Source organism: Crocodylus siamensis, chromosome 5, assembly GCF_052110815.1.
Source record: "Crocodylus siamensis isolate JL-2025a chromosome 5, ASM5211081v1, whole genome shotgun sequence".
NCBI classification, from domain to species: domain Eukaryota; kingdom Metazoa; phylum Chordata; order Crocodylia; family Crocodylidae; genus Crocodylus; species Crocodylus siamensis.
In genome coordinates this window covers 204,884,307-204,896,402 of record NC_143399.1, presented here as the reverse complement: position 1 = coordinate 204,896,402, position 12,096 = coordinate 204,884,307, and the positions used below count along the sequence as shown (strand labels likewise).

At 65.0% G+C, this 12,096-nt stretch overlaps 2 protein-coding genes across 3 annotated transcripts in view; one reads left to right on the top strand and one right to left on the bottom strand.

The window, feature by feature from the left end:
* The window catches only part of PTPN23 (protein tyrosine phosphatase non-receptor type 23), a 32,306-nt gene extending 25,441 nt beyond the window's left edge, over window positions 1-6,865 (bottom strand). For both annotated transcript variants that reach the window (XM_090047994.1, XM_090047993.1), the window contains exons 1-2: window positions 6,747-6,865; window positions 1,584-1,658 (exon numbers count right to left, since the gene is read on the bottom strand). In XM_090047994.1, the coding sequence (XP_089904120.1) occupies window positions 1,584-1,658; window positions 6,747-6,830 (159 nt within the window). In that variant the 5' untranslated portion in view covers window positions 6,831-6,865. The remainder of the gene's footprint in view (window positions 1-1,583; window positions 1,659-6,746) is intronic.
* A 1,122-nt stretch (window positions 6,866-7,987) lies between these two features.
* LOC149865195 (cyclin-dependent kinase 5 activator 1-like) lies at window positions 7,988-11,527 on the top strand. The gene has a single exon (XM_090047991.1). It carries the CDS (start codon window positions 8,285-8,287, stop codon window positions 9,164-9,166), a length of 882 nt encoding a protein of 293 aa, XP_089904117.1. The 5' UTR covers window positions 7,988-8,284; the 3' UTR covers window positions 9,167-11,527.
* The last annotated feature ends 569 nt before the right edge of the window (window positions 11,528-12,096 follow it).

The following is a 12,096-nucleotide window of genomic DNA, read 5'->3' as shown; positions in this document are numbered from 1 at the left end:
AGCAAGGAGTGGCTGCTAGCGCCTTGGGGTAGAGACGCTCTCCTTGTTCCTCAGCAGCGTAAAGCACAGTGGGTCTCCGATCTGAGCTCACCAAGCTGGGTGGAGCTGCAGACACCGAATTAGAGGCAACAGCATGCTCTTGATGCAAAAATAGCAACCCAGCTTTTGGCTTTTAACGGGAGCATCACTTGCAAATCAAGGGAAGTGATTCTGCCACTATTTGGCACTGGTGAGGCCTCCCCTGGAGCTCTGCTTTGTGGGCCCCACACTTCAGGAAAGATGTAGACAGAGTGGGAAGTCCAGTGATTAGAGGCCTAGGAAACGAGACTCTTGAGACAGTTAGGAGAACGGGGAAGATTTAGTTTGGAGTGGGGGGAAGACTGGGGGAGTGGGGACAACCAGATAACAGCTTTTCAATATGAAAGGGGTGCTTGTGAAGGGGATGAAGGTGGGCTGGTCTCTGTGGCTGCAAGGGACAGAACAAGCAACAACAGTCTTAAGTTGCAGCCAGGGAGGTTTTGGCTGGGTATTAGGAAGAGCTTTCTGACTCTGAGGGTGGGGCAGCCTCTCTTGTTGGAAGTTTGTAAAAGCAGGTTGTCTAGGATAGTTTGGCCAGGGATGACTGCAGGGAGCAGAGCATGGGGCCCCCCACCAGCCCTGCTTTTCCATGCTCCCATGAACCTATTTTGGGGAAAGCAAGCAGGTGTTGGGAGGCAGACGCACACCCCAGGGCTCTGCATTTCACTGCAAGTGGCAGGTACTCTCGTATCCTGCCCAGCAGGAAGCCCAAGGTGTCCACAGGGGATTTAAAATTTTGCTGGTGCTACACATCCTCAAACTGCACACACAGATGAGAGCTCAAAGTGCCAGGGACTCTGGCTGCTCCTCCTATGTCGGACCAGCCAGAAGCCAGGGTGCGGGGCCTGAAGAGTGATGCTAATGGCTGGGCTTGGCTGCCAGGCCTACAAATCCTCACAGCTCTGCATAAGCATGATCCACAGAGGGAGTCCACGGCTGGAGTCACACTATGGGCAGCACTGATGTTCCTGCCTCTGGCCTTTCCAGTCCGTCTTTGCAGCCCAGGCCCCCGACACTGTGGCTGGGTATTGGCACTACTGCCAGGATCTCTCTCCCAACCCACAAGAGTCCTGTCTGCCTCTGGCTATGCAGAAAGGTGCCTGAGACCAGGTGCCTTTTTATCCACAGCAGTGAAGTGCTACCTCCTAGCTTGGCCCCCACGTGGGTCACAAGCCAGACATGAAGGAAAGCTCAGGCCCCATGACTCTGACTTGTGGGGCTGCCAAGGCAGGCACCGTTCTGGTGAGATCTCACAGTGGTTTTGATCCTTGCCAGCTGGGCTCAAAGCCTTCCCACCACCCATACTGGGAAGGATGGTTGTAGGCACGTAGCTTGGCCTGAAACCAGCTCCCTTGAGGGAACAGAGGGGAGTATTACCCTGCCCCTGGTGCACAGCCTGCCTGGCTCCCACTTGAGTGTGGCTCCAGCTGTTAATGGGCCTGAGCTCTGGCCTGGCACAGGGCCGGTCCCCGCTGCAGCGCAGGCAAGGCCAGCCACATGCTCACCTGCCGGAGCAGCTCCAGCTTCTTCAGTTCCTCATTGTAGCTCTCTGGGTTCTCCCCATAGTTCTTCAGAACAAACTGGAGGAGGAAAGACCAGTTAGAGCCTGCAACTGGGACCAGCAGGGAAGAGACTCCCAACACCCGCTGTGCAGAAAGGCCAGCTCCTCAACCACAGCTGCCCTCTCCAATGGGATGATTCACTGGGGGAGAGTTTCTATGGCAGGGAGGCAGATGTCTTGGTCTGCCTTTATGGTACGTTGTGCTAAACTCTCGCTAACCTGCCCCGAGAGAAACCGAGCCGTGCGGGTCTACTCTGAAAGCAGCCACCCCGGGGTGAAAAGTGGCAGCAGCCTGCAGTGCATGCCAACACCACAGCAATCCAGGACCAGATGTGGGAACAGAGGCTGAAAGGGAAACCACAGGAAAGCTACGGACAAGCACGACCGCAGGTGTAAGTGACCCTCAGGGATCAGAGCCATGGCTCAACCACCAGAGAAGAGCCAGAACACCTGCTGCAGCTCCCTGCCTGATCGCCACGGGCAGTCTCCTGGATAACCTGCTGGTCGTAGGCACGGCAGCCGCCCAAGCTCTCAGCACGGAGGGCCAGCTGGGTGGGAGCCCCAGGAGCTATGGCTGCAGGCGGCGGAGATCTCTACCGTGCGTAGCACCTGCAGGGCCCCGGACCACACACCTCTCTCCGCCGTCTGCTTCCTCAGGTTCCCCGGGTGCCAGGTGCGCTGCGCTCTCCAAGCGGCATGCCGCCCACTTGCTGGAGCGCTCCACCTCTCTGGGCCATGCAGGAGAGCCCCAGCAGCTGCAGAGATGGAGCGGGGGAGAGCCTGCGACTCACAGCTCCGTGGCAGGGAGCGCTCAGGGGAAGTAAGGCCTCCCTCGGAAAGACATGTCAGGCCAGCAGCCGGCAGTCGAAGAGGCCTGCCCATTGTGAGCTGGCTGCTCTGGGGTCATAAGGGAGCCCCACCTCATAGCTCCTGGTGCCTTTGAGAGTGTTGCAAGCAGCTGGGCACAGGCCTATGGCCGACGAGCTGAGCTCTCAGCTTGCAGCACGGAGTGGGATCCTGATGCTACATGCCCACGGTGTAAGTCAAGTCATGGCAGACGCAGGAAGAGAACCCAGGAGTCCCAACTCCCACTGTACCAGCCAGCCAAGGGTACACGCAGGAGCAAGGCCCAGAAGGAGAGCCGTACAGGTCAGAGGAAGCAGGCTGTACCTGACCAGACCCCAAACTGTGCGCAATCCTTAGGGATGAGGTGCTAGGACACAGAGTAGGTTTAAGACTGTGGAGAGGAGAGTGGGGGTGGTCTCACTAGGGTGATATGCTGGGGCCAGCTCTGCAACCTGGGGTGCTAAAACCTCTGCCCTTCAGTCCTGGGTCTGGTCCTGGTCCAAACCTAGCCCAGCCATGACTCTGAGCTACTGCTCTCCACAACACCATGCTTCTGGCACAGGACAAACCGTGGTCACGGTCCAATCCCCAAAGCAGCTTCTCTGCTAGGGTCTCACTCAGCAGAGCTGCCACAGACTCCAGCAGGGACACTGAGCGGTGGCCAGGCCGTGGCAGGGATGTGCCTACAAGACGCGGTGCCAGGCAACGCACGTTACCACTGCAGACGCAGGACTCGGGCCAACGGGGACCTCAAGTCTGTGACCTTCGAGCCTGACCTGCAGGAGCCTCTGACCATGGCCAGCAAGGGCGAGACCTGCATCAGGCAGCGACAATGCCCAGCAGGCAGTGCAAAGCCTGTGCCTTCCCAGCTGGGTCACCCTTCCCCGAGCACAACCACCCACCCACGGGACCTGCATGGTCATCACGAGGCTGTGCGCTTCGTCCAGGAGACGTCTGGCCCACAAGACCCCCGTGGTGCGGCCCTTGCCGATACACCGAAGGAGCGGGGCAGAGCACCTGGCTAGAGGTGGATCCCATTGATCATTAACCCTGGTGTGACGCAGCCCCGGCGCAGGCAGGAGGGCAGGCCAGACTCCAGGCCTCTGCTTCCCCCTGGCCAAACGCTGCCGCAGACGAGGGGCCGACGGACCGGTCGGCACGCTGGGGATCCAGTAGAACAAGGGGATCCCACCGAGCTCTCCCTCCAGCCGAGGCGTGTTTGCCAGGCACGAGGCCTCTCAGCTCAGAATGGGGGGCGCTCCCCGGCCCACTCCCTCCAGCCTGTGGCTGGCCCTCTCGGCACGGCCTCTGGCGAGCAGGGCGAAGGGAGCGCGGAGACAGCTTTATGCTGGGTAGGGAACAGGCTCTGCAGCCTGACAGCCATCTGCTCCCTGCAGCCCCACGAGGCACGGGCTGATCCCTCATGAGCGTACTGGGAGCCGCTACTCGCACAGCTCCAGGATGAGCCAGGAGCCTCCCAGGACACGGCTGGGACCCACTGTGGAGGGCCCTCATGAGGAGGCTGCCTGCCAGCACTCCCACCAGCAGGGCCAGGATGGGGATAATGCAAAACAGCACCCAAGGTGCTGCGTCCACGCGAGGCTCCTAGGGCCATGGCCCACAACGCTGTTTGCTGAGCTATTAACCTGCTACTCCCCCCGAGAATTACAGGAGGCCTTGCATACCCCTGAGGGGGTGGGGGGCTGAGGGGACAGGGCAGGACAAGCAGCACTGGTACGTGCCCACACCACAAACCAACTGCTGTAGCAGCTGGTGAGTGGCTCACCGGGGGTCTGTCGCACACGGCCCAAGGCACCGTGCCCTGCATTACAACCATGCGCACAAGCATGCATGGGCCCCGAGATGCGCACAACACCCAAGTCACCTCTGCAGGAAGGCAAAGCCCAAGAGCTTCCAACAAAGGTGTAAGCAGGTGTGGCCAAAGCTTCTCCAACGGACAGCCTCCCGCAGGTCTGGGGCACCATGGCCGTTGAACACGGAGCACCTCGAAGGCAGGTCTGCGCTGTCCCCAGGAAGTTTGCCCTGTCCCCTCACTCCTGCTCCACCCACGCGGGCATAGAGGTGGCAAAGGCATACCCTGAGAGGGTCACTGGCCCCAGGGTGGGCTGGAGCAGAGTGCCAGCTGGGGGAGACCCCACTCCATGCCAACCAAACTCAGTCATGTTCAGATCACGGCAGGGCCTTGCTGACCACGTGAGGCCGAACGTCAAGCTGACAACCAGCCAAAGAGGCTCATCTCACCAGGGCTGGGCTACAAGAAATGAAGTGGGGAACTGTCAGCTACACTGGGACAGCACAGCTCCTGCATCCTGCTATGGGAGCCCATGGCATCAAGCCACCGAGAGCAGATGCTCCTGGAGTCAACTTCCACAGGATCTTCCAGAGGATCCAGCGCTTCCCAAGAATCGGGCTGGCCTTTTGGGCAGACAACCTCCCTGTTTCAGACTGGAGGGGAGATGAAGGACTCCCAAGCTCACACAGCAAGTGGGAGGGCGAGGCAGGAGGCTGGGGGGTTCAGGCCATATTGCCAGTGAGGAACCAACACAAGCCTCTCGCATGCATCAGGGTGGACTCAGGGGAAACGCAACCGGTCCCACAGGTGCTGCGGGATCCTTGGATAACAGGAGTTTGGTCACTTACTTCCATAAGGCAGGTCAGAGCACTGCACTCCTCACCACTGCCTCCTAACCCGCCAGGACCTAAAGTGCTTTTGTCCCTGCAGCTCCTTAGGGTACAACACCCTGGCGAGATCCTCCCGTGTTCCTGGTGCCCAAAGGCATTAAAGCCTGGAGCTGCACAAACCCGCTCCTGCATCTCAGCCCAGACAGCAAGACTGGACGAGCCAGTCCAACTGGGCACCGACCCTCCCAGGGACTCCTGGCCCCAGCAAAGCGCAGAGAAGTTGGGCTGCCAAAGCTGTAGAGACGCAATAAATACTCCCCCCACCCCCATGCCCTTTACCCTGGGAAGTCACAGCCAAGGCTGCCACTGTGCTGCTTTTCACTGCTTGGGGTGTAAGATGTGCCATCCCCTGGACACATGCGGGCCTACCATCTCCAAGAGACCCCTGGCTTGAAAGCCTCCCTCTGGGCAGGAATCCAGCACAGCTGTGGGCTGCATCTCCTGGAAAGGCAGAGGCGCCGAGCCAGCAGTGCTTCCCCGCCCGAGCAGATAAACGGGAATGGCAAGGACTGCTGTTTTCCTCCTTCTTGCTACCAGTGCCCTGCAAACATGACTCAGCACCCGACTTGCAACACGGAGGCCAGCCTGATCATTCACAATCCTGTGACCCTTTCCAAGCAGAAAGGTCCCTGAGCACCAGCTACGCTGAGCTGAGCTCCCCGAGCAGTTTCAAACCAACCCCAGGCTCAGGAAGGGCAGCGTGATTCCTCAGGCTCGAAGGCCCCACCGTCTTTCTGCGCATAGTCAGAGGTTTCCTGTCCCGCCCGTTTATCCGCTCAGTCTCCCCTTTTATATCAGAGATACAAACAAACAAGAGGCATGCTGACATGCAGGAGCCACAGGCCTTTTTCTCCCCTCCGAGGACAGCTTGTGCCCACTGTCTGGGGGGATAGAGCAGCAGCTGGCACCAGTGCAATGTTCCTGGGCAAACAGCCCTTGGGGCCCCAGCTCAGGTGATGTGGGCACACAGCGCAGGTACTGACAGCAACGAGGAAACCGAGGCAGGCAGCGAGCAAAGGGACACCGCCACTTGGGAAGTCTGAAGTCATACAGAGAAACCTGCGCTGCATCCAGCACAGGACAACAAACTCCTTCAGCCCATTTCAGCCCAACCCCCGCCTGCGTGCCCGTGCCCACGGCTGTTCTTCTCCACCCCCTTCTGCAGCCTCCCCAGGGCCCGGGCCCGGGCCGGTCCCTTCCCCAACCCCATCAAGCCCCGGCTTCAAGCCAGGCGGGGTCAGGCAGGGGAGCCCGGGGGCAGCGCCCCCGCCAGGCCGGGGCACCCTGCCCCTCGCTCACTCCATTCCTGCGGCGCACACCCCTGCTGCTGCCTGGCGGCACCTGCGCAAGGGGCAGGAGGGCCTGGAAGACCCCTCCCCCTTCAACTGTCCCCGCCCCCACGCGCTCCCCCAGTCCCTCCCCCCCCATTGCCTGCCCCCTGAACCTCCCCCCATTAACTGCCCCAAGCCCCACCCCGTTAACTACCTCCCACCGGCGTGAACCGTCCCCCGAGAGCCTCCCCCAGCCCCATTAACCGCGCCCCCCCCGCCCGTCGCACCTTCTTGACGGGCTGCGGGAAGGCGAAGTCTCCGGCCTCCTTGAGGTCCAGCCAGATCATGGGCATGCGGGGCACGGCCTCCATCCCGCCGCAGGCCGCGCCGCTCCCGCCGCGCCGGAAGGCCCCGACCGGAAGTGGCCGCGGCGCCCGCCGGGAAGTGTAGGCCGCGGGGCGGGGCGGGGCCGGCTGTTCCCTCAGCAGTCTCCCCTCCCCCCCGGGCTGCAGGGAGCGGCTGTTCCGTGGGGCGCTCCTCCCGCTGGTGCCTGCAGCTGGCCGGCGGGGGCGCTCCACGTGGCTGGGCCCGAGGCCGTGGCACACGCGTGGGCACGCGAGGCCCCGTGGGCGGAGGGTGTCTCCCGCAGTCTCCCCAGGGTGGGACCCCGAAGCGTGGGCCGCTCTTGCGTCCTGCCCCGCCTGGTCCAGCAGCGGGGCGAGTGCGTTGGCCCCGGAGATCCCCGGTGGTAGCCGGACCACGGCCCCGCCCGCGCCGGCTCTGCTTCCAGCCTGCCTCGCTGGGGGGGCAGGCCGAGCTCTGCCGGGTCGCGGCCCCCGTCGAGGCGCCGTGCGGCCTGCACGGCTGCGCGCAGCCCCGTGGCGGTGTGCACGTGTGTGCGCGACCCCGCTGCTGTGCGTGTGCGTGTGTGCGTGGGAGAGAGAGACCCTCCTAGCTCTACAGGGGTGTGTGTAGGAGACCCCCCCAGCTCTGGGCGTGTGTGTATGTGTGTTCCCCCGAGCTCTGCGTGCAGGGCGAGGGGTGCCACCCCTGCCCTTGTACTGGCGCTGCGCGTGCATCCTCGACTGCACCCCTGCGTGCACGTGGGTGTGAGCTCACGCCGGCCGCGCCCGCAGGGCTCCACGGCCCCGCTGGCCTGCACGGGGGGCCAGCACAGAGCAGCTGAGAACCCCCCGTCTCAGCACCTCAGCCGGAGGCCAGCCGGAGGGGGCTGCTCTGCCAGCTCCCTGGGCGCCCCCCACCCCACGGGCAGGGGAGGGCTGCTCCAGCTGGCCTGGGGGATGCAGGTGTGGGGGCCTCCCTGCTGCCCAGGAGGGGTGGCAGAGGTGCACCCCCCCCCCGGCCCTTCCCCTGCATCCCGCTGGGCACGGAGCATCCCTGGTGCCCAGGCAAGCCCCCGCCCCAGGCTGGAGGCAGGCTGGCAGGGAGGGGGCTGGATCCACCCCCGGCCTGGCCCTGCCTGGTTCAGCTCCTCCCCGGCAGCAGGACCAGCCTCCGTCTCCTCCTCCTGCGTTGCTCCACAGCTCCCGGCTGCAGCCGCTGCCAGCCGGGCAGGGACCGCCATCAGCATCCCCGAGCCCCCGAGCCGCAGCTGGCGGGAGCTGGGGGGGCAGCCGGCCGTGCCCAGCCGTGCCACCCGGCTCCAGCATCGCCCCGGCGCAGCTGGGGAGGAAGAGCCGGAGCCACCGGGGAAGGGCAGCCCAGCCCCCGTCCCCCAGGATGCCCAGGTGAGCGCCCCCCGGGCACGGCCATGCCTGCCTCGCCCCCGTGACCCCGAGCCGGCGGCCCCCCCGCGCCCCCCAGCATGGGCACGGTGCTGTCGCTGTCGCCCGGCTCCCGCCAAGCCGGCCTGTACGACGCCGGCGCCGCCGGCTCCCTCGCCCACTACCCCAGCGCCAAGGGCGGCGGGTCCAAGGCGGACCGCAGCCTCAAGCGTCCCTCCATGCTGCTGCCGGCCTTGACCTGGAAGCGCCTGGTGGCCTCCACCAAGAAGCGGAGCGGGCGAGGCAAGGCCCACGACCCCCGTGGCGCCCAGGACGTGGCCCAGCTCAACCACCACAACGCCCAGAAGTCGCTGTCCTGCGCCAACCTCGCCGGCTCCGCCGGGGACGCGCAGTCCCCGGCGCCCCTCAGCGCGCAGCGCGTGCCCGCCGTCTCCGGGGCGGCCCCAGGCTCGTCGCCGCGCCGCGTGGTGGTCCAGGCGTCCACCAGCGAGCTGCTCAAGTGCCTGGGAGCCTTCCTGTGCCGGCGCTGCTACCGCCTCAAGCACCTGTCGGCCGCGGAGCCGGGGCTGTGGCTGCGCAGCGTGGACCGGGCGCTCCTGCTGCAGGGCTGGCAGGACCAGGCCTTCGTGACGCCGGCCAACGTGGTGTTCGTGTACCTGCTGTGCCGCGAGGCCATCGACGGCGACGCCGTGGCCAGCGAGCGCGACCTGCAGGCCGCCCTGCTCACCTGCCTCTACCTGGCATACTCCTACATGGGCCACGAGATCTCCTACCCGCTCAAGCCCTTCCTGGTGGAGGCGGGCAAGGACGCCTTTTGGGACCGCTGCCTGCGCATCATCCACGCCACCAGCGCCCGCATGCTGCGCATCAATGCCGACCCCCGCTACTTCACCCAGGTCTTCGCCGACCTCAAGAGCGAGGGCACCGCCCGCCACGACCTGGCCCCGATCCTGGACAGGTGACTGGTGCCTCCGCCCCGCCCCGCGTCCCGGGCACGGAGCCGGTGCTGAGCCTGGCCCCGTGCCCTGGGCTGGTGCTGGGGGCTGGCGGGGAGGCGGCCCGTGGGCGCGGCAGCTGCCCCCTCTCCTGCAGCGCTCTCCTGAGTGCGTCCCCGTGGGGGGCGAGTCCTGGGGAGGGTGGTGTGCGCGCGCACGTATGTACGCACGCACGCATGAACCCCTCGCGCGCCCCCACGCGCATCCCCCTCCACACACCCTCGTCTGCACATGTACGCACACACGCACCCCTTCGGTGAAATCACACATGCGCCCCTCTCCTGCACACACATGCATGCACGCACAGATCCCCGCGTGCACACGCCCACTCCCCTGTGCACACATGCACTCCATGATCACACATGTGAACCCCGTCTGCACGCCCCTTTTACACACATGCATGCACACACGCATCCCCTTGCATGCACGCGCACGCATCCCCTCCACACACACAGCGCTGCATACGGGCACACAGATCCTTGCGTGCGCACACCCACAGCCTCCCTTCCATGCACACACCCATGCAGCTCCCCCCATGCACACGCACACATGCACCCCCTCTGTGCACACTGCTGCCCCAGCCCCCGCCCCAGCCTTTCTCCAATCCCCTGTACCGGCCTGTTGCCGGGCTAGGTGCGCCAGCTGTGCGGGGACGAGCTCCGGAGCCAGGCTGCACACGGTGGGCAGGTTTGGGAGCCGGGCTGGGGTCTTGGGCCCCTGCAGGTGCTCATCCTGGAGCGGACATGGGGTAATTTGGGCGCTGCCTGGCTCTTATCACTGGGAGGGGGCTACGGACACCCCAGAGGGCAGTGGGGGAAGAGTCGTGGCTGCTGGGAGACCCCGCTCTGTGCTGGGAGCAGCCCCCAGACTCCAGAGCAAGAGATACCCCCTGACAGCCTCGTTGGGCCCCGCTGCTCCCGCGCCATCCCAGCAGGCACCGAACCTTGCTCTGCGCAGACCCCCGAGCTGGAGATGCCCAGCAAAGAGGAGGAACGGGGCCCCCCTCTTCATGCAACCCCCACCCTGGTGCTCTGCTGGGGGGGGCAGCTCCCTGCAGGCAGGGACGAGTTGCAGCCACCCTGTCCTACAGGCGTGGACACCGATGGTCCCGGGCTACCGGGGGCCGAGCACCGAGGGGTCCTGGTGAAGACGGAGCCCCCCTCCCGGCCCAACCCCGCAGGCTCTGGCTCTGTCAGGACACAGCCGGACAAACCCCCTGCTGCAATTTAGAGAGGAGGCCGGCGGTCCTCCTCGCCAGGCCCAGCAAAACCCAGGAGCCGCGTGGGCCTGGCCTGCTCTGCAAGGCGGCGACAGGGGAGTTGAGCTGCCTTCGCTCCCCCACGCTGGGCTCCACGTACCTCCAGCCACCTTCGGACACCGGGGGAGAGGCTTTCTCTGGCAACAAGCCGCCAGTGCACGAGGCAAAGCCTTGCACAGGGGTATCGCTGGAGCTGGGCCCTCCCAAGCAAGCCGGGGGGCCCGAGATCGGTTTATGGCTACCAAGTCTGATCCCTGAACGTAGCACGTCAGGAGGCGGCAGGGCTTGCGGCAACCCCTTCCGTGGGTAGAGCCAGTGCTGGACACGCGTGTCGGCTCCACTGGCATGTAGCACTAGAAAAGGTCCGAGCCCAGCGGGAAAGGGCCTGGGGGTCCGAGCGAGCGGGCGCTTCCCGGCACTGGCTGCGTGCACAGAGAACCACGTGTTGCGCCTGGGCTGGAGCGGCAGGGTGGTACTGGGCAGCCCACGGCGCTCCTGCCTTTCCACCTCCCTCCTTGCCCAGAACCGGGACCGTGGGCGGCAATCTCTCCCGCCGCGGCCAGCTCAGCGGCCGCCCCCGCTGCCGCGTGAAGAGCGCCGTGTGCTCCGCCAGCACGGAGACACGGACTCCCCCGTGTCTCTCTCCGGTTGCGTGCCTCCTCCTCCGCTGCCCCGGGAGGGACAGCCTCGGGCCTGCCCGGACGCTGCGTTGGCCGAACTGGACTCTGGCTGGTTTTTAATTTCCTTCTGTGGGGCCGGCGGTTCCTGCTTCCGCCCATCCCCGGAGAGGGGGGGACTCAGGACAGCTGATAGACCCCCGGGAGCCACCCCCCCGCCCGTGACTGCTGCCGTGACTCGGGCCAGACCCCGTGGGAGCAGGTGAGGGGTCCACCGGCTGTGTCGTGGGGCCAGAAGGAAGGACACAGCGGGTGCCGGAAAGCCCCTCGCCGCCCGGGGTCTGGGCAAAACTGCCTTCCCTTCCTAGCTGTGCCGTGCCAGGGCCAGGAGGTCCACACCGTGCAGTGGGCAGTCGTTTCCTGCTGATGACTGTGGCACTTTATGCAAAATAAAACGGGAAAACTCCCTCCCAGGCGCTGGAGTCCTTGCGGGCTGGAGCTGGTGGTGCTGGGGGCTCCTGGAGGGCTGGGCCGTCCCCCTCGCCTGCCGCGTCGGGGCCTGGAGATGAGCGTCTGACTCTTTGGTAGGCTCAGGCATGGGCCCAGCTTGTTGGAGGGGGCGCAGGGGGTGCCCCCTGCTCCCCACCCACCCGTGCCTCCCGGTGCTCAGAGGGGCTGCCCGTGCCCAGTGAGGGGAACACATGGCCACGGGTCATGGCGACGAACTGAGCCGCACTCCCAGGCTGGGGTCGGGGCAGCTGGGAGAGCAGCGCAGCCCCTTTTACACAGGAGCCGAGTGTCTCTCTGTGGGGGGATAAAGGCAGGACGGGCCGTGTGGGGCTGGACACGCGTGTGCCTGGGAGTCCACAGCGCGTTTGTGTGCACGCAGGTGTATGCGCGTGGGTTTGCCTGTAAGCATGGGTACGTATGCATGCACGTGCCTCTGTGTGCAAGCATCTACATGCATGTGCACACAGGCACGTGTGTACCAGTGCATGTGCACACATACATTGACGAACAAT

Bases quoted from the DNA above. Each gene is read 5' to 3' on its own strand.
- LOC149865195 (XM_090047991.1), top strand. From the start codon at position 8,285: ATGGGCACGGTGCTGTCGCTGTCGCCCGGCTCCCGCCAAGCCGGCCTG.